Source organism: Grammomys surdaster, unplaced genomic scaffold (genome assembly GCF_004785775.1).
Source record: "Grammomys surdaster isolate TR1022 unplaced genomic scaffold, NIH_TR_1.0 125750, whole genome shotgun sequence".
NCBI lineage: Eukaryota > Metazoa > Chordata > Mammalia > Rodentia > Muridae > Grammomys > Grammomys surdaster.
Window position 1 is genome coordinate 1,718,711 of NW_021620582.1, and position 25,078 is coordinate 1,743,788.

The following is a 25,078-nucleotide window of genomic DNA, read 5'->3' on the forward strand; positions in this document are numbered from 1 at the left end:
CATTACCAAGTTGGTTTTGGTTACGGTGTTTCATCAGAAATAGTAATTAAGAGTTTCCCTTGGATGGGTAGCTTTAATTTCACCAAGATAAAGAAGGCAGGACTGTGGACTGAGGCCACACGTAAGGTCTTTAGTGAGCAGCTTTGCACACACTGCTTGGAGTCGGCAGCTCAGACTGGAGCCAGTGGATCCTCTTAGGAATGGTCTGTGCCGTGATTTGCGCTGTTCCTTACCATGCAGATGTTGATCCTGATTCTCAGATCAGCTGTGGGTTTGTGGGCATGGGCTTTGAGATCCTCATCCTAGCTCTTCGAAAACCAGTCTTCGCCTTCTGAACAGCTCTTCTTGCGTCATGCCTGGATGCTGCCATGCTCCTGCCTTGATGATAATGGACTGAACCTCTGAACTTGTAAGCCAGCCCCAATTAAATGTTGTCCTTATAAGAAATGCCATGATCATGGTGTCTGTTCACAGCAGTAAAACCTTAACCAAGACACTTAGGAACACTATCAGGGCTGTTCAGAAGTATTCTGTAAATTCTGGAATTTGGTATTCTTCTCCACTCACCTCTTACCAGAACGAATCTATACATCCTCTCACTCTGTGTCAGAAGAAGACAAAGTAAAACAGGTTTGAAATTGCTGCAATCAGCTCTGCATGAGTCACCATTCCAGAACACTTGGGTTCCAATGGCAGGATGCTGTGCCTACCACCAGGTGGCAGTGCTTCTCTGATAAAGATAGGGGTTGCAGTTGGGGTGGGGAGCCGGTGTTTAACCAAGCCTGTCTCTGATTGGCTAGGCAAAAACCCTGAGATCAGAGGGAGGAAGGATAAATATAAACTCATCAGCCAGAATGGACTCTTCTGTCCTAGGAACCAGGCTCCACTTCAGGGTGCAGCACAGCATTTCCTGTGACATCAACAAAGCAAGAGGAATGAACAAATTCCTGGGAGTATCTTTGGTCACTCTATGGTTTCAAGTGGCCTGTGAGTTGAGGCTTGTGGTGATAGGATTGAGGAGACTTGAGTTCAGAGGTCACTTGGCTGAGACGTGTTCATTTGGATATGCAATTTGAAAACATATCCACTAACTCTTGTTCTCTGGTCTATGTTTCTATGCAGGGGGTAATAGCCAATGGGGAGAAGAGAATCTTCAGGCTCTGAGCATCCAGGAGGGTGAAAACGTCACTATGAACTGCAATTACAAGACTTATACAACTGTTGTACAGTGGTACAGACAGGATTCAGGCGGAAGCCCTGCCCTGCTAATGTTAATACGTGCAAATGAGAAAGAGAAGCACAGTGGAAGACTAAGAACTACTCTTGACGCTTCCAGCCAGAGCAGCTCCCTGTCCATCACTGCTGTTCTAACTACAGACACTGCCGTATACTTCTGTGCTACAGACGCACAGTGTGCAGCAGACATCTGCAGCCCCGACACAAACCCTAAGAGCTGCTTCCTAGACCACAACAGTGCATGAAATACTGATAATGTCACTCCATAATGAGTGTGTCTGCTGGTAACTGGAAACAGAACCTCTTTAATTGTGACATTTCTGTTTGTCTGTTTTTAGTTCCTTAAGCTGGGGCAGAGAGCAGCAGGATGCTGAAATAGCAGACTTTGTTCTGCATGTGTCCTCAAGCTCACCATTAGTGCGACCTCTCCAATTTCTCCAAGTAAAATCACAACTATTGAACCTTACGAGCCTTCAGGGTTAGGTTTTTAATAATCACGGTATCTTTGTGCAGGATGAGAGAAGGTCCCATCTGTCCCTTGTGCAGCCTTGGGGCCTAGTTGGCTCCTTGAGAGGCCAAAATCATTCTTACATCTCTCCAGTTCCAGGACAGTGAGCATGTATCAGACATTAGACTAAGAAGCCCTCCAAGCACTTTCCCTAAGCCTCTCTTTTTACAGCTGGGGCTTGCAGCCACTGCATAGTAGGGAGGCAAAGATTTGAATCTCAAAGGCAAAGAAACAAATATCTAAATCTGGTTCTGCCTTTAAGAGTTCTGTGGTTTTTCAGGCCCTGATTTACACACTAGGAAAATGAAAAATTATACAAAGTCAGTTCCCCATCCAAGCAGGGAAGCATGCTCCCTGCTGTCACATTCTATACTATATAGAAGCAAGTATACTGAAATTGCTATGGGGAGGGGACATGTAAGAAGAACAAGTGCCTTTAATAGTAAGAGATGAAGTCAGTTTGGATACATATGAACTAGAATAGCAGCACAACCTTCATGAGGAAAGAGCCTGGGCTGGGAAGGAGCAAGTAGGATCCAGGTGAATGGAATTCTCTGTGTGTGGTGACAAGGTCAGCCATCCATCCTTGCCTAGACCACTCTTTAAGAGCCAATTTATTTCTCATCTGATAAGAGTACCCATTCATCACATTTACATACAACCCTGGAGCTCTTCCAAGAGGTGGCACCCCAAACAGAGCTCAGCCTTCCCGTATCAATCAATATTCAAGAAGAACTAAAACACACTCTTGGAAGACCAATCTGATGGAAGCAAATTCTCAATTGAGGCTATCTCTTTCTGGGTGATACTAGTTTTTGTTAAGTTAAAAAAATAGCTAAAGCATATAATATTTTCCTATTACATTTATTTTAATAGTATATTAATTTAGGTGCTATTAAGGCTCTGTGAGATGTTCCCTCACATGCATACAGCATCCACTGATCAAACCTCCTCCCCCTTCTTTACGCAGACCTCCCAAGCCCTCTATGCTTTCGGGTGAACACAGGATACTTATGTGGCTAGTATTTATTTACTTACTTACTTATTTTTTAGTTTAGTTTAGTTTAGTTTAGTTTTTTCTTCTTTTTTTTTTTTTGCAGGTTGGCACAGGGGGAGGAGTGTGTGTCTGGCTTTTTTCACTTCATGTCCTCCAGGTCCATCAGTTTTCCTGAAAATGACAGTTCTATTCTACCTTTCCTGAGTAGTATTCTTCTTTGTTATCCTACACTTCTAATCTAAACTGCTATGACTAGAAGCACATAAGCATGTGTATATAACTATGGTATGCCAATTTCATCTTCCCTAAGTTTATTTCCAAAAGGAAAAGAAGCACTAGCTTTGCCTTTGATTTTCTGAAGCATTTCACAAAGCTCCCTGCAGTGGCTCTCTTGATTAACGCCCTCCTCCAGTCAGCATTCCTGAATCCTATTCCCATACACCCTCATCAGCACTCATTGACACAGTGAGTGATCTGGTGACTAATCTGGGTTTGTTTTGCATTCCACCAATGACCAGCGACACTGAGCATTCCTCTTCTGTTTCTTGGCTGTTTGTGTTCCATTCAGATCTTTGTCTAATATTAAATGTGTAACTTCCTTTTTCATTGTTTTCAAATCAATCTTGTGACAGATGAATAGTTGGAAAATAATTTCTCCTATTCTTTAGGTTGTCTCTTCACTGTACAGATTCTTTGATTTCTATATAAAACCTTGTTAATTTGATATAATCCATTCCCTCATTTTTTACATAAAATCATATTTCTAATTACTTGGATGACTAGCTTAAAACAGAACATCCTCCTTGATTTGGGGCTTCTATTTTCTAATTTCAGCAAACTAAGGACAAGTGGGATGGTAACATTCCACAAATCTACACATCATAGATGTGTCTGTTGGTAAAGTTCATAACAGCATGAGTACAGCTTTGGTTATTACTACAGAAGGGCAAACTCTAAGGAATTTGCATTAACAATGTCATGATTTTCTTCCCATTGAAAGATTTTCATTATTTATATGTATATACTTGAAATCCAATAGACAAACAATAGTATTATAGGCACAATATATACCTTCCTGAGATGACATATTGTGGTTCTTCTAAATAGTAAAATTGTGTGCTGAATGTTTACTAAAGAATTTTTGTCATTTTAAAAATTGCAACAAGAAAAATCAGAAAAAAAATCATGAAACAGTTAACAGGTAAAACAAGTGACAAATGAAAGTATCTAATCAAGAGATACAACCTGGGCTCCAGAGAAACAGTGACCATACATTAGGAGATCTCAGGACATCCTTTTCATTTTCACAGTAAGCTCTAAGATGTTTACATTATCAAGAGAGGCAGGATAGACATTACATTCAAGGACTGGGGAAACATAGGGAGCCCTCTTGCCCTGACATGTCAAAAGGATGACAAAGCTAATACCCACTTTTGCAGCCTGAAATACCCTGGTAAACTCTGCAGAAAGCTTTTGGTGTAATATTCTTGTATTCCCATCTAGACCACAATGTTACCCTAGCTACAACTTAATGATCCAGGATAAATTACCACTTTCAGAGAGAAAACCATGCTGCAGTACAGACAGGAACCACAAGGGGGAGGTACCTGTCTATGCTGTTGGTAAATACAAATTTAATCAGTGTCTCTAAACACATCTCCCTTCCCCCATTGACTCTAAACATAGCTCCCAGGCTGAGGGAAGTGTTTGTCTTGCTTAATATATGAGACAGATTTTGTTTTTTTTTTTTTAAAAAAAAACCTTGTAAATGATTTGATGTCAGTCATGTTTCTCTACAAGAGCCTCCATTACTGCAAAAAGATGCATATTTGATGAGGGGCTGTGTGTGTGTATGTGTGTGTTATATGTATATGCATATGTATATTAAAATTATGCTGGTTTGTCTAACATAAGAGCCATAGACTAACTTCAAACCCAATAATATGACTCTCAGCTGTTACTCTTGCTGTGAGTTACCTCACAGGGGTAGAAGATAAGTCCCTATTGCAGAGGACATCACACACTTTGGACACAGGACGCCAAAGATTCAAATAGATCTAATGTGAAGATCTTATTCTGGCAGTCTACCATTCATGGTACAAGAATGTGCTATGTAAGCTGCCAAGAGAGTGAAGCAACCAACAGATTTATCCAACTATGACACCTGTGAAGCACAGGCAACAGCATGATAAGCTATCCCTATCTTGCAATAGTGATATTCAAATTGTCCTTGTAACCAAGGATTTTCAATGGGACTTAAGATCTGCTCAACAGGGAGGAAATAGTGCCTGATACTAGAAACTTAGTCAACTACTTGGAGCTAGTGAGGTCACAGATCTTAGGGGAGAATATAATACTTCCACTTTACTAGAGTGGAACGGTTTTTAATATACCATTCTACAGACAGAGACACCAGAAAAGAGAACAGGGGAAATGGCTGGTGTGCTGATCTTATGAGGAATGGAGATTTTAAGAGTCCTTGTTAGAAAGCCATGCCATCTTCTTATTCAATAAAAATTTTGTGAATTTATTTTTGTTCATTCTTGTAAGTATGAAACACACATATACATGTAGATAGACAGACAGGTGCATGCATATGTGTGTGCATGTCTGTGTTTTCCTTTTGTTATTTGACATGACACATATGACAGATTTTTGTTACTCAGGAGACATATAAAATATTTCATTAAGAATAACCTATTTCTCATATGAAATTTGCCAAATTCCTTAATTAGAATTTTAGGAAGAAAGACGGAGATGAAGTTTTGCATTCTTGTTAAATTGTCAACATTTTGTTTTCCTCTAGGGGAAAAAAAGATGAATTTATAAGACCAGAAGCAACATGGCTAGGTCATCCACATATTACCATATTTCATAATAAATTTCATGTCCTGCTTTAGCTATCTGAATGATTTGAAAATTAGTCCATCTTCTTATGATGGTTTCCAGACCATTATAATAAGATCAACAGGTCTTCAAGACAGTCTAGCGTTCTCCCACATCCATACAGGAAGTTATGACAGGGCATAATTAAGCCTGCCCCATAACTGTCAGCTGCATTTCCTGTAGGGGTGGCTGCACCACACAGGCCAGTAACTTTTCTTGTTCCTTTTAAGCACAAAATATAGATTAAGATCTGAGTTGAGAGAGAACACTATAGAATAGAAAATTTCACTCAAGACAAGAGCTAACAATATGCTGATTCTAAGCCTGCTGGGAGCAGCCTTCAGCTCCATTTGCTTTGGTAAGGATGTTCCCCAGCATAGGATCAGGCCCTTATTCCTGAAGGTCATTGCTCTTTGCTGAGGCTCAGAAGGGAGACATCATTGGTCTGGCTCACAAGCTACTTGATCCTTTAGGCTCCCATTGTTATAGTTAAAAAGACTGATATCTCTGTGCTTTTTCCACCAGCAACGAGCATGGCCCAGAAGGTAACGCAGACGCAGACTTCAATTTCTGCGATGGAGAAGAAGAATGTGACAATGGGCTGTGTGTATGAAACCCGGGAAAGTTCCTATTACTTATTCTGGTACAAGCAAACAGCAAGTGGGGAAATGGTTTTCCTTATTCGTCAGGATTCTTACCAAAAGGAAAATGCAACAGAGGGCCGTTACTCTCTGAACTTCCAGAAGTCAGAAAGCTCTATCGGACTCACCATCACAGCCACACGGATTGAAGACTCAGCAGTATATTTCTGTGCTATGAGTGAAAGCACAGTGGCTGAGGCATCTACGAGAGCCCCACAAAAACCTCAACCAGAGACAGAGGTTCTGAGAATAGACTCCACAGACAGGAAGAGGCAGGGGCTGTGGTAGCACAGGAGAGGGTTTGGCAGTAAACCTCAGTACAATTCATGTGGGACGTCCATTTTAAACAAGTTACCTGAGGTGTACATGTTCAGGGCCAGCACAAGTCTGCACTAGGTCCTCTGCATATATATCATGGCTTCCAGTTGAGTGTTTTTGTGGGATTCCTGACTGTTTCACTTTACACCCAAGTCCTAACTGATTCAGGCTGCTAGCATGTTAAAGGTGGACAGGCCAATGCAGAAGACATGACAGAGCACATCATGCAGGGTACAGGCCATAGATCCATTATCACAGTCTGCAGGACACCTGAGGGTTATTCCGACTTCTATAAATAAGGTGATTGCTAGTGGCCATCAGGCTACAGACGCTGCTATAGTCCAGAGATTTTCCTGAAATTATTCACCATCCACCCCACATCTCAGAGCTCCTGATCGTGCTCATCATAGCTCCACTTTGTTGCTATGGAGTCCTCTGGCTAGAACTTTTCGTTAGGCCTATGTTGCACTATTAAGGAAAGTAAAACCAGCTTTCTCTTAAAACTGTTTCCCCTCCTCCAACTGTCTAGGGTCTCAAATCTTTGCTTACTGGCTTTCTATTCTGCATCCAGTGTACTGGTTTATGTTCTATTTTGAAAACATATACCTAATGAAGGTAGTTATTAGGCAGGTACTACATTTGATACAAAGCATTTCTAATCCTTACTCATTAGCTTCTTCCTTGCCTGCTTGTATCCTCTGCCTTTGTTTTGCCAGAGTTGCACCTGCCCTCAGCTCACATGCTTTGCTCTGCTTGCCTTTATTATCATTTTGTTCCAGACAAAAATACACAGGCTTAGATGTTCCCTTACATCAAATGACATGATAGTACATAGGATACCTTGAAAGACAGGAAGCATGAGCTCAGTGAGCGAAGTGCCTATGAGCAAATGTGAGTTCCTTCCTTCAATCCCCAGCATCACTTCAAAATAAAGCTAGCCAGTACAAACGGTCAGTCCTAAAAGCTTATACATGCAAGCAACACTCAATGAACTCAGCAGGTTGTATTTATGTATTTATTCCCACATATTATATATAAATATACAACATACGTATAATGTGTGTGTATGTGCACATGCATGTGGTGTGCAAGTGTGTACCAATAATAGTTTTAAAAAGAGGCTGTGAATTTGACAGGGAGTAGAAGAATACAAAGTGAGTGGAGAGAGAAGAGGGAGAAAGAAACAGTACAATGTTATCTTAGTTAAAACTAAAATTTTGAAAATAAAGCTAGGACTAGTAGCAAGTGCTTACAATATGAACTCTAGAGAAGAAGGTCCCTGGCACTCACTGACCAGAGAGCACAGCTGAATCAGTGAGCTCCAGCATCATGGGCTTCAGCATCAGTGAGGCTCATCTCAAAAGATGGTGGGGATTTGTTGAAAACAAATCTAATTTTCTCTGGCCTCCACACACTTGTACCCATGTTTGTGTGCACATACATGTTCATGCTCATAAAACACACACATACACTGAGAGAGAGAGAGAGAGAGAGAGAGAGAGAAAGAGAGAGAGAGAGAGAGAACCCTTTGCAAAGATTTCAGTGATGTAGTTGTTTCTCATATTTCCAGAACACTGGAGAGATACCCTATGTCTATCACATTAGCCGACCCAGGGAATATGATCTTGGAGTCCTGGATGAGTGAATCTGTGTAGCTCATGGAAGTACAAAGCTAACTGTTGGTAGCAGAGGCTCCAGATACACAAAGAAAGAAGGTATCAAAAACAAAAACAAAAACAAAAATAAATAAACAGCTCTGGTAGACATCAAACACTTGTGCAAAATAGACTCAGCACTAGCAGAAACCAGAAAAAAGACAGCAGTCACCAAGACAGCCGCCTCCCCTCATATCACCTACTTTCTCCAATTTTTGAGGCACAAAAATGTTGGACAAAAACATCCTCTTTTTTCTTTCTTTAAAACTAAGTATTTAGCTGTTTATTTACTTAATTGCACTTAACACACGTTTTTAAATTTGTTATCCTCCTTTATATATTCCTCCAATTTTGTTCACATTATCTTCTTTCCTTTTTACTGTCACTTGTGTTTATTTTTCTATTATGCTTTTAGTAGTACTTTTATCATTTTCACTTCCCTTTTTGCATTTATTTAATTTCATTTGTAACTTTTAACTTTCATTTTAATTTCAATTTAATTTTAAATTACTGTGAATTTTTATTTTATTCCTTTTGCTTTTGTTGTAGTCTAATATATCACTCTTTTTTCCCTATAACATTGCCTCCCTTCACTTTTTTATTTCTCTAAATTCATTTAATCTCATTTCTACTCTAGTTCTGCCCTTCCCCCACCTCAAGGTTAGGTTGTTCAATACAAACTGTCAGAGGTATCCAAAACATTATATGGGCAAATAACATCACAGAAATAAGAAATATGAAAACTATAAATTTATACCCCAAAGCGCATAACACTCTAACTCCTAAATTTAAAGATGAATTCAGCCGGGCGGTGGTGGTGCACACCTTTAATCCCAGCACTTGGGAGGCAGAGGCAGGCGGATTTCTGAGTTCGAGGCCAGCCTGGTCTACAGAGTGAGTTCCAGGACAGCCTGGGCTACACAGAGAAACCCTGTCTCGAAAAAAAAAAAAGATGAACTCAACACAGGGCATAGAAAGAAAGTCAATTGCAGAGGGAAGGGAGTCAGTGTGAGAAAAACAGTTATATGAATGAAAAAAGAAGCAACGTGGAAAAAAATCCGTGTTGCAATCAATGGACCCACAGTCATACGAGTATGAACAGCATTGATTGGAATTAATGGGATACAAAACAAAGGGCATGAAGTTAGGAAGGAAACATCGAGAGGATACAAGAGTCAGTATACAGATACCAGAAGCCTTCTGTCTGCAAGTAATAACAAACTTGGCATACAAGAAATCAAGAAAAACTATTTGACTCTGGCTTTAAGAATGCATAAACAAGGAGGTGGAAGATCTCACAAAGAATACTTTATGGAGAAAGAAATTGCAAAATGCACTAGAAGGTTGTCTAAAGTTAAAGTTTCTATTGCTGAGATAAAACACTTTGACCAAAAGCAATGTGGGAATGAAATGGTTTATGTTTCATCATCTCCAAAAATCAAGGCAGAAATATGGAGGCAACAACAGATTCAGAGGCTGTAGATGATTTCTGCTTACTGACTTGCTCCACAAGATATGCTCAGCCTGCTTTCTTATTCCACCCAGGACCACCTGACTAATCTGGGCCCTCCCACACCAATCTCCAAACAAGCAAATGGCCTAAAGACTCATCTACAGACAAAACTATAGAGATATTTTCTCAAGTAAGATTTTTTCTTCTTCTCTGATGGCACTGCCTTACGTCAAGTGGAATAGAACTTAGCCAGCACAATTGACTCTTTATCAACTTGACACTCAAATTCATCACCTATTAAGGAATTACCTTTCCTTTCTTATTTTCCCCAGATGTCATGTTAATATTAATATGATGATACACAATATTCCAATTTTTTTAAAGTCCCGCAGTTTTTATAAATGTTAAGACTAAAAATTAAGACTCTCCATTCCAACTTTTCAAAGCCCCACAGTTTGAATCTCTCTAAAATATCCAAAATCTCTTTAAACAATGCAAAGCCCCTAAAATATCCAACGTCTCTCTAAAGTTTCAAAGGTTCTCTAAAATTCCAAAGTCCCCTTAAAAGCTCTAAGTCTCTCAATATGACCTCCTGTAAAATCAAAGTAAGTTGAAAACTTTCTTACTTCAAGAAAGCCAAATCAAAATAAAACTCCAGCTGTGTAAATAACTCAGTGTCTAACTCAGTGTCAGAGCACTTCTCTGGCTCTGCCATTCACAATATATGCAGCTTGTCTGTTTGGCACAGGCTGGCTCCACTGTTACTGACTTTGTTGGTCATCTCACAGTACTGGCATTTCTAAAATGCTGAGTTCTCTGTGGGCTGCACCTTCACCAAAAGGTTCCCCTGTGCTCCTTCAGAGACTTGGACACTACCACGGGTGCAAATTCTCTCCGTTATGTTTTCAATCCTGGGTCCTTCTATTGTAGCTGAGGCTGCACATTTGCCAATGACCTTTCAAGTCTCTCTCTCTTCAGGGACTCCAACCCTGCGTACAGTGCCAAGTCTCAGCTGCTCTCTATGATCCTTTCTTGCCTTCAGAACCAGTACTTCTTGAGTGACTCTAACACATTACTGAGTTTAGCTGCCAATATGAGATGCATCCTTGGGCCTCTATTGGATTACAGCTATGTGCTAACCCTGAAGAAATACTCCCAAATTTACAGTCCTCACTGTTACTGGGCTCTTTTTAATTATAACTGATTTCTCAACTCCAGCTAATCAACATCAATTGTTCCAGCAAAGCAAAGGTTTCACTTTAGTGGTTCTTAATTAAAAATATCACATAAATGGCTTCGATAAAGTCTATGAGAGATAAACACTCCTCTGAAACTTTACAAGCCAGTTCTCCACCATTGGCATTGCTTTAAACATTCTTATCTCTCAAACTTTCATAGACTAGCCAATTGAACTCTGAGCATTTGGAGGCTTTTCCAGCCCACAATACTACAATCTTCTCTAAAAATATGGTCATATTTGTTGAAGATTTCTACTTTAGTTAGGGCTTTTATTGCTGTGATAAAAAAAAAAAACAGTGACCAAAAGAAATTTAAGAGGAAAGTATTTATTCATCTTATAGTTTGTAGTTAATCATACATGGAAGTCAGGAGAGGAACCTGGAGGAAGAAAGTACTCAAGCTTTGGGGAAGTGCTGTCTGCTTGCTTGCTCCCAGTGGCTTGCCCATTCTTGCTTTCTTATTCCATCCAGGACCACCTGTCATGGGTGGCACTGTGTATGATGAGCTGACCATCCTGCATCAGCCATTAATCAAGAAAATATCTCAACGTCTTGCCTACAGGTCAATCCTATAGAGGCATTTTCTTGGTTAAGATTTCTTCTTCCCATTAAAGCCTCCATTAAATTGACATAAAAGTTAGCCAGCACAAAGATGAAAAGACAATCCCATATATTGGCAGAATTAACATTGTGAGAAAGGTTCTATTACTTATAGTGATCTATTGTTTAAAGTTCATCTAGATCAAAATCTCAATTACATCTTTCACAGAAATAGAAAATAATTAAATTCATACCGAACACCGAAAGACTCCAAATACCCAAAATATCTGGAACAAAGGGTAATGCTGGAAGCATCACCATATTATATCTGAAATTATGCTAAGCATTGTAGTCACACAAAAGCAATGCATAAAAGCAGACCTATGTAACACAGGAAAAATGATAGTAATTAAAAATAAATGAGTATAGTGAGAAATATCTGTATTTATTCATTGAAAGTTCCATACATTTATGTGATATAAATTGATCTTAGCTATTCACCACTAACTCCCTCCCATGTCCCATTGCCCCTCATTCCATATCCCTCTCAGAATCATGTCCATATTCATTTATTTATCTACTTATTTACTTATTTTATTAAGTATCACTTGAGTCCAACTAGTGCTGTCAAAATATGCATAGTTGTACATCCATCCACTGGTTCATGAGCAGCCTAACAACAACTATATTCAGAATGGAGAGTGTCTTTTTCTTCTCTCAGCAGCCATCAACAATATGCAATTAATTTTTGACAAAGTCATAAAAATTATTCTAAAAATATGGCAACTCATTTAACAAATACTTCTAGAAAAACCAAGATCTCTGGATATTGAAGAATGAAACGACATCCATAGTTCTCATCCTGCCACAAAACAAACAAAAACCTGAAACAATCAGCTCAAAATATATCAATAAATTAATTTAAGACTGGAAATCCAAAAAACACAAGATTGACTATAAGGAAAAAAACTCTTCAACACACAGATATACGAAAGAACATTCTAAAACAGCCTTCAATAATGGCATATGAAATTATTTCTATAACTTTAATTTTTTTCAAAGCCTACTTTTAATGAGGGTTCTTAAACTCTTTAACATCCCTTGTAGCCCACCACTCTCCAGAGGTAGTGGAAAAGAAAGGATATGGGGGAAGTTGATCTATTTAGAAATCTATTTGGAGCAAATCCCATCTGTGTTGTTAGGAAATCAGCAGTTCAGTTCACAGGTCAGCAGGAACAGCTCAATCCACTTGCAAACACTTCATGGATATACCAGCAATCCAGTTCAGTAGTATCAGGATAGCAGCAGTTGTGGTACAACCTAACAGGGCCAGCCAGGCCTCAGATGAATTGGCTTGAGCCAGCAGAAGGGACCAGGATCAGCAGGAATGTCGGGAGAAGTTCTCTGCTGTGTCTATCTCTCAATAAACCATAGATCAACAAATACTCAAGACCAAGAAGCATTTAGCTATGCAAGCAAGTCAACCAAGCCAAGCAAGCTCCCATCACTGTTCATTGAGTCCTTTTATATACTCCCTCCAAACATCATGTGTCCTCCACAGGTCTTTCCTCACTATGTGTCTTGCCTCAGCATGTGAGTTTTTGCAAAACTGCACTTGAGTCTATCTCAGCTGACATCACTTGCCAACTGGCCTGGGTCCACAGCAGTGACAAGAAACTGCAGGACACCACCGGAAGTTTTTTGGTGCCTTTCTCCCTATGGAGTCCTGACAAATGGAACTCAACTACTCAGTGTAAGGCAGGCTAGTACATGCTTGTCATTCGCAAAGAATCCTTCATTAAATGTCCTTTCATGCTCTTGCTTTAGCAGAACCTGTGTCTGCTTCAGTGAAACATTCCTTCACCAGTCTGCTTTAGCAAAACATCCTTTCACTTGTGTCTGCATCAGGAAAACACTAATTCATGTGTTTGCCCCAGTAAAACACCATCTGACACAATTGACCTTCCAAAGAAACAAAAATTTCCACTTCAAATCTCAAGGTTAGACAATTAAAATTATGAGAAAATAAAAAGTTTCAGCAAAATAGAGGAAACTATAAATAGATTCAAAAGATATCTTACCAAATGTTAAAATGTCCATTGTCAGTTATGTATCAGACAGTGGACTAATATCCAGAATATATAAAGAACCTCAAAATTTTAAAAACTCAAAAAACAAACCATTTAATCAATTTATGAATTAATCACCTAGATAGATACTCAAAAAATCAATACAAATAGCCAGTAAGTACTAGAAAATGTTTTTAATATCTTTTGCTATCAGGGAACCACAAATTAAGGCTTTAGTCTAGTGAATGTCACTTGAGTTAAGTGATTGTTTTAAAACTAACACAACAGACACTGCTGAGGATATGAGGAAAGAGAAGTCCTCATATACTGTAGGGGGTTTATAAACTGCAATGGCACTATACCAACCAGTGTGGATGTTGCTCAAAAATTGAAACTAGAACTGCCATTCGACCCAACTCCATGACTCAGACCCTAAGTCCATATAGCACATAAAGGCTTGTACATCTATGCTTATACTCTTCACACAAGCTAGGAAATGGGTACAACCCAGGTGTCCTCCGATAGGATGATAAATCAGCTATGCATTAGCTTAGGCTGTGAAAGCTGAGTGTTTTGTCTCAATGCTAGCCTTCCTTAAATAAAAAGTCAGTATCAGTATTTCTTGTTTGTCAATGTTATGAATATTAATGTGGTAAACTGATACATTAAATGTTTGTTGTTATATTATATAGCTGATAAACTATCTAAAAAATTTCATGTGGGGATGAATGAAGAACATGCTTCAGAGTTTCTTACTTTGAGTCCTAGGCCCTGGAAGAGACCCCTGATATGGTCACATGGTTATGAGTTTTATATTGTTTTCAAAACTAAAATGTATTTGAAGGCCTTTTCTCCCCACATCCCCATTATTACAATTTTATTTCATTTCATAAACTTTATTATAAGGAAGTCTTGAAAATAAATAAAAATATCACACACAGAATTAACTAGACTCCAAGTCTATACAACTTAATGAACTTATGTACACTTAGAATTAGCTGATGCCAACTATTACAACTTTAATCTTTCAAGTGATGATAAAGTGGCCATGAACATATGGACTTAGATAAAATGAATCATTGAGTTTCACAGAATTGTGTGGGGAACATATTTTTCATTGTACACTTAGGTGTTGCCCTCAAGATTTTATGGCGTTTAGCTACAGCTTTTTTATACTGTGATTTCGTGTTCGGTTGCTTAACTCAGAGTCAGTTTATTTCCCACCAGTTTCCAGTGGTGGAATCCTTCTCTTCCCTCCTTAACTTCCTCCAGTATTCTTTTCTGCTCTCACTGTTTGCTGCTATCACACTGTGCACTTTAATCTGTCTGAGAAGGATTCTGTCCTTTGTGTGCTGCCTTTGGCACAAAATTCCCTCACTGGATGGTACCGGTTAGGGCTTACAATAATTATTCTTCTATATGTTTCTTTGCATGATTTAATACACAATACCTTGCTAGAACTAGAATCATTGAAGTAGAAATGGAAGGCAATGTTCATGACTCCTGCCCTCTGGTGTGCAAGACCAGCATCATCTCTTGCTGGCAGCATCTACAATAGATGTCATTCCTAGGATTCGGTTACACTTCAGAAAATGGCAAAGAGACTTTTCCATGGGTAACTAAGTCCCTAATCAGTTTGAGACATGTTAAATATAACTTTTGAATTAGTGCACAAACTGGAAATTGTAAGTTTCAGGCCTGCTATATTAGTTTTTATTTATTTGCTTTACTTCTGTAAATCTTTTTTAGGTCCATACTTCTTATTTGGGCTTTCTTGTGACAGCACATTTATAATGTTTCCTATGGAGAAAAAAACATTCTGTGTTCATTCCTAGTAGCATCAATCAAATTTCTACTTATGGTGCATTTTGATGATGTTTAGAGCTTTTGCAATAAAGTATTTTATAGTTTTCTGTACTGTGATATTTCTAGTACATTCCTTTAAAGTATATTAAGATACTGCATTTTTCACACTCTAAAAAATATTTGTGCACATTTTCACAAAAGTTTTTAAAGTTACAAGTTTAATACTTTATATTCTAACACTTTAGAATTTATAGCTAAGTTTAGAAAATATAACTTTTCCTTGGTATATAAATGTTCTAGGTACTTTTCCTTTTGCTATAACAAACCATGGACCAGAAGCAAGTTTATATGAAAGAGCTTATTTCAATTTACAGTCTAGAGACCAACATTGAGAAAGTCAGAGCAGGAACTCCAGGTAGACATTAAAGCAGAACCAGGAAGGAATGCTGCTTTTTGGCTTGCTTCTTGTGGTTTGCTTAGTTTGATCTCTCATATAAACCAGGATTGTGTACCTGCCCAGGAGTGGAATTGTCCACAGTGAACTAGGCAGTTCCAGATCAATCACCAATCAAAAAAGTACCTCTACAAAGATGCCCACAGGCTAATCTGAAAGAAGCAAACACTTAATTGGGGTTTCCTCATCCCAAGTGTCTCTAGTTTGTATCAAGTTGACAAAACACTAACCCATAAAATTGACCCTTTTACAACTTGGCACACGAGACATCACAATTAAAAAACAATCTTTCTTTTTCTGTTATTTCTAAGATCTCATGCTAATATCATGATATAAAACATGGAATAACTTTAAAAGCCCTACATTTGAACACTTTAAAAGTCCAGTCTCTAAAATACTCACTCTCTTGCAGAATCAAAAATGAAGGACCAAGACACAGTTACAGTCATATCAAAGCAAAGCCCAACATTCTCCAGTGTAAATTAAATAATGTAGCTTAGTATCTAGCCTCTGGAGTTCACTCATGGTCTTCTGGGCTCCAAAGGCTCTGGGCAGTTCAATTTCTATGACTGTACAAGCCACAGCAAGCATACCTTGTCTCATATGCTTATATGAGCAAGCTCTTCTCCATACCTCCTCCAGTCCCTGGTGCTCCTGCCACAAAAGTCATGGCATCGTCACTATGCTAGGCTCTCCACTACAACTGAAGCTTCACCTTAACTAATAGCCTCTTAAAGCATCTTCAAGGACTCTGACCTACCTCAAATCACCAGACCTCAAATTCTCTACATGACCTCTTCGATTACTGTTTTTTCTGGAAGACATTTATACATCATCGACTCTGAGTGCAGGAAAGATGACCATGAGACTGAGGTGCTTCTCTGAACTGAGTCACGAGTGCAGAGCTGGACACAAACCACCTGAGACTTGAACAGTAAGACACCAGGATCTCAGCCTCAGGCACTTTCAGGGATACTGCCATGTTCTGGAAAACTTTAAAATATACGCCTCTTGTTGCAAATGCACAGTATATTGTTCCCTGCAGTCACTGTGTATAATAGGACACCAGCGCTTCCTGCTCCTGCTCCTCTGGGGCTTGAAAAACTCCAAGACTTTGGTTTGTTTTTCCTCTCCACCTCCTCCTCATGGGCTCTTTAAAAATATTTATCACAAACCTGGGCTGTAACAGGAGTATACATGCTTTATCTATTATAAGAAAAGGAGGTCATTAAATCTATATTACATAATAATTATTATATTGTTACTCTGTATGATTGGAGTATCTTCTTTAAATTCATTCAATGGAAATATTTTAGCCAGAGCATGCACCTATATTCTAGATATAATATTTACTTGTTCTTTTTACACCATTCCTCAGGCTCTTCTTGATACAATTGAGGCATTTTATTCTTAGGAGGAAACACAGCAGGGTGTGGTTTGGCAGGGTTCCTGGGTGGAGCTGACTGGTTGCAGGAGGAGGGGACACTTCAACAGCCATCCTTACACCACATCCCAGGGGTTGGTTACTTGTTTCTGTCTCCAGAAGCCACACAAGCACCATGAAGAGGCTACTGTGCTCTCTGCTGGGGCTCCTGTGCACCCTTGTTTGCTGTGAGTCTGGCTGTCAGCATTCAGGGCACCTGAGAGGCTCTGGCTCAGCACATGGAGGGTTGGGGAGAGCAGCTCAGGAGTCCTGCAGAGCTCCCACCTTCTCAGAGGACATGGGTGTGCTCAGGGCTCTGTGAACCCTAAAATGACAGCCATCTGTGTCTCTTTCTCTGTTTCTAATCAGGGGTGAAAGGCCAGCAAGTGCATCAGAGTCCTGTGTCCTTGGTTCTGCAGGAGGGAGAGAACGCAGAGCTGCAGTGTAACTTTTCCTCCACAGCAACCCAGCTGCAGTGGTTTTACCAACATCCTGGGGGAAGCCTCATCAGCCTATTCTCCAATCCTTCTGGGACAAAGCAGAGTGGAAGACTGACATCCACCACAGTCACTAGGGATCGTCGAAGCTCTCTGCACATCTCCTCCTCCCAGACCACAGACTCAGGCACTTATCTCTGTGCTATGGAACCACAGTGCTCCCCACACACCTGCAGCCTGTACACAAACCTTCAGTTGGGTAGGTGTGTCCCTTTGCAGTCACAAGACATCAAGAAGCCACTGCAGAATATCTGTCTAGCTTAATGCCTCTTTCTTGAATGGGTAGAGTTTCACCCTCAGGTAAGCTTTGGACCTTGTAGGTTCAAAACTTTCACCTTTATCTTCATTTCTCAATATAAACTCCCTCCTGAAGTAGAAATTTTCAACTTAGAGCTAACAGAAGCTGATGTGATGACTGAATCAATGTAGACATTTTAGCCAGAGTGGGTTAAACTTGTAAAGGGTAAGGAGCAAAAGGAAAGATAGGCAAAGGCTCTCATTCTGTAAAACTGCTATGGTCAGTGACACAGCTTAGATGTGTCTCAAGCACATTCAGTCCTGACCAGAGTGGGACATGGCAAGGTGGACACACGCATTTGGCCTATTGATGCAATGAGAAAATATCCCCCAAACTTTTCTATGCTGTTAAACAGATGTGAGTGAGACTCATGGTATATTTTTCCCTCAGCTAAGTCCTGTGCATATCCTTGGAGTTCCTCTGGACCAGGAATCTGTCCTATTCTGAAGAATGGCCCCTGCATGATTAATAATATATTCTTGATTGGATGTATATTTGTGAGTGTTGGGGTCCAGGAATTGCTTCACAAACCACATGAACACAGATCTCAGTCAGATAGGGATAGTCCATTAAGCATATGCCTAAGGGCTGATAGACCAGGGCCACAGTCCTGATTAGGGAATTGAACCATGACACTGAGTTAAGATCCTACAAGATTCGTGAGCCTGGCCTGCAACAAGGCAGGTTCAAGGCCTAGTGATGAATGCTTCAGGAGAGAGAACTCTTCCCCAAGTGTTACAGGTCAGTAAAGACAGCCACTTTCAGAGGATCCTCAGTGAATGGACTACAGGTATCACAATATGTGACTGACTACCCATGGTCCTCTCAGTGGGGTGTCATGGTGGTTACACGTTCCAGAGCAAGTGCAGAAATTTTTAGGGAGTGACTTGACTCCTGCTTGATCTCATGTCTCTGAAATTCCGGGGGTCTGAGCTCACTCAGCCTTACCAGTTGAGTGAACCCACTTGCCCTGCAGAAGACAAGGAAGGGAAGGGAATGGGTATAGAAGAAAGAAAAGAGATTCAAATCAAATGCACAGAATATATTTTCAACAAAATAGTAGATTAAAACTTTTTCAGTTTAAGGAAAGAGATACCTGTCAAAGTCCAAGAGGCATACAGAACACCAAATAAAACTATAAAGGTAACCCTTGTGTATAATCATCAACATATTAAATTTATAGAACAAAGAAAATATATTGAAAGAAGCAAGAGAATAAGATCAAAGACAAACCTTTCAGAATAACAGCATATTTTCCAGTGGAGATCATGAAACCCAGAAAGCATTGGTCAGAGGCTCTACAAGTTATGAAAGACCACAGATGTCAGCCAAGATTATACCCAGCAGAACTATTAGCCATAATGGAAGGAAAAGGGAAAAAATCCTACAATAGCCTTGAATAATATATAACCAATAAGCTAACTCAACAGAAGATGCTAGAGGTAACTCTTAGGCTTGAAAAGAAGATTAAACAAGCCCAAGAACGTCTAAGAAACATACAGTTTCAGAACATCGAATCAAAAGATGTCTAACAGAAAGTTACAAAGACAAAAAATGACAGAAATTAATATAAATTTTCAACAATAATTTTTAATATTTATGATATCAACTCCCTAATGATGAGAGAGATACAGACTAATAAATTAGATCAGAAAACAGGATACAACTTTTTGTTGTTTCCAAGAAACACACCTCAGGACATGTTGACACCACCTTAGAGAAAAAGATGAAAAAAAGGTATTCTAAGCAAATAGAACCATAAAGCAAGGATTTATAGCTACTCTAATATGTGACAAAACAATCAGAAGACACAAGAAGGGACACTTTTATTAAAGGAAAAATCCAACAAAAATATGAAAACAAGAACTGAAGAACAGATCATGGGGGAAAAAAAACTGCTTAATGTTATGCACTCTATGATTTTCCTAGCCTGCTCTCTTATAGCCATCCAGGGCTGTGGCCCCAGAATTGGCATTGCCTTCAGGGGGATGGGCCTTCCCACATTAATCATTAATCAAGAAAACGGTCCACAAAATTTGAAATAAGCAATCTGATGGAGACATTGAAACTCCTCTTCAATAGCTCTAACAGGAATCAAACTGTCAAAACTTAGCCAGGACAACAGCCATCCTACCAAATGACATCTTAGAGATTCAACAAAATCTCCATCCAAATTTCAAAACGTTGTTCACAGAAATTGAAAAACAACATTAAAATTGATATGAAACTACAAGAGACACAGGATAGCCACAATCACCTTGTACAACCAAAATCCTGCTAGAGGCATCTCTATACTAGATTTCAAGTAATATTACAGGGCTACAGAAATAAAAACAGCATGGAAATAGTATAGAAATACTCATTGATCAATGCAGTAAAATTGAGGAACCCCATATAAATCCACATTCTTACACCCATCTAATTTTTGCCAAAAAGTCAACAATATACATTGGAGGAAAAAAAAAGCATCTTCAACACATTGAACTGATCCAACTGGATAACTACATGTGCATGAATAAAACTCAATAATTCTCATCTCTCACCCTACAAACACCTCAACTTCAAATGGGTCAAGGACCTCAGCATAAAGGAAGGGAGAGTGTGGGTGAATGGGTGGGGAATCACCCTCATACAGGCAAAGGGGAGGAGCGAGGCCAGATATAGGATATCATGAGATGGGGGTTGATGGAGGGGTAACTGGGTAGTGGGATATCAATTGAGATGTAAATGAATGGAATGATTAATTTAAAAGGAAGACCTTGTAGCCTAAATCTGATAGAAGATAAAATCAAGAATATGCAATAATTCATTGACACAAGAAAGTATTCTCTGATCAGGATTTGAAGAAGTGCATCATTAAGACCAATAATAGAACCTCATCAAACTAAAATGTTTACTGTACAGCAAAGGATATCATTGCTCAAATAAGGAGGCAGCCTTACCAGATAGCTATACATCTGACAGAGGAGTTATTAATATTTGAAATACGTAGTGAACTCAAAAATTAAGCATGAAGAAAGAAACAACCCAAAGTAAAACATGGGACATAGAACTATACAGAGTTGTCTAAAGATAAAATACAGATTGCTACAAAACACAAACATGTTCAACATTCTTTGCAATCACTTAAATGTAAATTAAAACTTCTTTGATCCCACCTCAGTTAAAAAGTTTTAAAAAATTGTAAATTCTCGTAATGATGTGTGGAAAGGGAAAAATAAATTCACTTTTCCATAAGGTGAAATCCATACCTGGCACCATTATCAGGGCAAGAACTAATGGATATGCAGGTCATTGGTTTTAAAGAAGAATGCACTACTATTATTTTGCTGAATGGACACAGAAAGTGACCTCTAATGTACATCTCTCAATCTGAGAAGCTTCTATTTGCAGTAGATGGTAATTATCATGTTGACCTACAATTGCCCAAGATGCAGAGAATAAGAATACAGAGTTCTCGTCCCTAAAAGGAATGTATTTACCACAACCCCTCTTCCAAGGTTTAGAAATCATTGTGGAAAAGAAGGTGGATTTTGTGTAATAATCAGAGTAGATGACTACACGCACAACAAAAATGTTTTCGGGGAATACAGTGCAGCTGCACACCTGCACATATGAACTCATAGTCTGCAGCAGCATACACAAAACCTAGGCAAGCCCGAGACAGAACAGAAGTGGGTAAGTGGGCATATCACCCCACCACAAGCCATGATGGTATTGGTAACTGTTAGCTGCATGGAGAAAGAAAGGCAGTTTTCTGTAAGACTGCAGCACCTGGTAAATTGAGTACGGTACAGTTGAAGACTATAAATCCAAATTTAGGCAGTATAAATATTTCTTTTTTTTCTTTTTTCCCTTTTTTTTTAACCAATTGTTTTATTTATTTACAGTATAAACGTTGCCCCCTTCCAGGTCTCCCCTCCAAGAGTTCTTCATACAGTCTTCTCTCCACTTACCTCCGAGAAGGTATTTCCACCCCACCCACCTATCCAGCCTCTTTATTCATCCCCACCTCACCTCCTCACCCTCCTTTCTTGGGGCTTCAAGTCTGTACAGGATTAGGTATACCCTCCCCCACTGAGGCCAGACAAGGGAGTCCTCTGCTACATATATGCCCAGAGCCACAGACCAGACCATGTATGCTCTTTGGTTGGTGGCTTAGTCTCTGGGAGCTCCTGGGGCTCTGGGTTAGTTGACACTGTTGGTCTGCCTATGGGATTGCCGTCCCCTTCAGCTCCTTCAATCCTTCCCCTAACTCTTCCATTAAGGGTCCCCAACCTCAGTCCAATGGTTGGTTGAAAGTGTCTATATCTGTCTCAGTCAGCTGCTGGTAGAGTTTCTCAGAGGACAGCCATGCTAGGCTCCTGTATCCAAGCACAACATGGCATCAGTAATAGCATCAGGGTTTGGTGCCCAACCTCCATAAGTAGATCCCAAGTTGGTCCAGTTACTCAATGGCCTTTTTTTCAATCTCTGCTCCATTTTTGTCCTTGTATTTCTTTTAGTCAGGAACAATTCTGGGACAAAAGCATTTCTTAAAGTGTCTTTTGAAGACACAAAATGGGCTGTATAGGGCAAGGGGTCTTAGAAGAGTTGACAAAGTGGAATGAATATGACCAAAACACATTCTATGAAATTTTCAAGTAACTAAAATAATTAAAACAGATTCCTTATCTCTAGTAACTTTAGGGCCACCATACGTTTGATCGAACAGTAGTGTAATGACTACAGCTCCTTTACAGTTGTCACATAGAATGTAGACTTTCCCATTCCTTTAACGTGTTTGAATGTGTACAGAGAGGATTTAGAATGTCTCTAAAATGCTCAAGGTTAAGCTTATGCCCCATGTTGTAAACATTAAGATTCTAAGATTTGGGGCCTAGTTTGACATCACAGTTTTTTGGGAGCTTGACTTGAAAAAGACTTAACCCAGACCTTTTGTTCTTTCTCTCATTGGTTGAGACTTTCTTCTTCCTGTATTAGCTACTCCTTTAATCTCTATTGCAGTTGCAGCTTGATGACTGTGAACTCCCTCAGCTCATGCTTATCTTGAAATGTCTTCATTTCTCCACCAGTTTTGAAACTGGTTTATTAGTTTTCAGAGTTTAGAAATATTGTTTAGCATTTTTCTTCTTTCAGTTTCTTAAATTATATCATTTCTGCTTTGAGGGAGACTCTGATATCACTCTGGAATTTCTGTCTTTGTATATAGTGGGTTTTCCTCTTACGTCTTTTCACATTTTCTTGTTGCTTTGCATTTTTGACATCTTGACTAAAATATCATCTAGACTGGTTCTCCTCTGGTCATGTAATGTTTAAGGTTCTAAGAATTGTTGGTGTTCAAATATTTGCTTCTTTCTCTATATTTGGGAATATTTTTATTAAAATATTTTGAATAGTGTCTCTATACTATTAGTGTTTTTCTCGGGTCCTTTTTTTCTGCACGAGTTTGGGGATTTGTTCTTTAGATAGCTTTCCAGAAGTCTTGGTTATCAAGGTCATGCTCATTCATTTTTTTATTTCCTTAGTAATGTTTGAATGCAGTACTTGTCACCTTCCCTACCTCCTGTCCCTAATACTAATTCTCACCAATAACCATTCAATAATAGCCCCTTTATTCATGCATTCTGCTTGGATGAGTATTTTAATAATGTTTTTTACTCTGTGTCTTGACTGATTATGTATTTTTATTAGATACTTTATTTATTTACATTTCAGATGTCATCCCCTCTCCCCATTTCCCCTCCCTAGAACCCCTATCCCATTTCCCCTCCTCCTTTTTGCTTTTATACCATTTTAATTACATGTATGTATTAAGGTCAATTCTTAGGTTGAGAGTCTAGCAATACAATAGATGCAAATAGTCAAGGAACAAGCAAGGCATTAAACACAAATAGTCAAAGAAAAAGCAAGGCAATAAACAAAATTCTGTGAACACTCCTGTGATCACTGTTTCTAAGGGCTTATCAGGATGACCAAAATATCTGAGCCAACTTCCCTGTCCTAGCCCAAAGTCATTTTCATGTCTGAAGCCTACTTTCTTGTTCTAGCCTAAAATTTAGATTCCTATCTGAAATTATCTTTGTTCTAGCTTAAGATTTAGATTCCTGCCTGAAATTACTTCTTTGTTTTAGCCTATTTCCTAGTCCTTGGCCAATGTCATATTCCTGCAAAGCAGCCCATTCCCTTGTCCTTGGCCCATGTCAGATTCTTGCCAAGCAGCTCCAAAAGCTCTCTGCCTCTCCCTCTTTTTTATTTAATTAACAAGACAGAGCCTGTCTTAGGTCATTCTGACAAAAATGCCTTCCTTACCCACCATGGAATTTCCAACAATTATTTTGTTTGTTCCAGATCTTAATTTCTTTGCTCTATTCTATTTCGTTTTTGCTAATTTTTTTCTTTTTGCTGCTCCCTCCCCAGATTCTGGATTCAGAAGGGGAGTCTAATCAGAAATGCAGTGCCTGAGGGTCCACTGTGAGCTCTGAAAAGTCCTCACTCATATCAGGTGTGGTACATACATCACATTGCAAAAGCATTATTCTTCCCAGGTATGTCCAGTAATCTTAATCAAATACCCCAGATCCCTCCAAGCCAGACCTCAATAGAGGAGAGAATGTATGCTACAGCTGCCCTCAACAGGACAAAATCTCTTTCTGTGGGAAGGAATACTGATGCCAAAAGAAAAGTCATTGATATAAGTGTTTCTGTACAGAAATTTTAGAAGGCTCAGGAAACTGTTGGGTGAAGAGCTCCATATTTGGCCACAGAGGGGCAGTGTTGTATCAGAGGAGATGAAGTGTGTTTCTTCTAAGTACTTATCAATGAATCAATGAGATTATGTACTTGTAGTTATCAGATGGCATTTGCACATTTATTTGCACATATACATAATTTTAAAGGATTCAAGAATTTGTAGAAGGGAACAAAGGTAGAGTTATGTAGAGATTGGGGGAAGAGAGGAAAGAAGTAAGTTATGTAAATATATTTTAATTTTTAAAAACAGCATACAAATAAATTATTTCCTAACTTGCTTAAGTATATTTAAAGAAAAACAAAGGC

General features: G+C 39.1%; 1 gene segment (V, D, J or C); it reads left to right on the forward strand.

The window, feature by feature from the left end:
* LOC114639722 overlaps positions 1–25,078 on the forward strand; it is a 586,704-nt gene that overhangs the window by 104,952 nt on the left and 456,674 nt on the right. Inside the window, 2 exon segments of the C gene segment in view lie at positions 5,875–5,985; positions 6,153–6,446. Coding sequence covers positions 5,937–5,985; positions 6,153–6,446 — 343 coding nt within the window.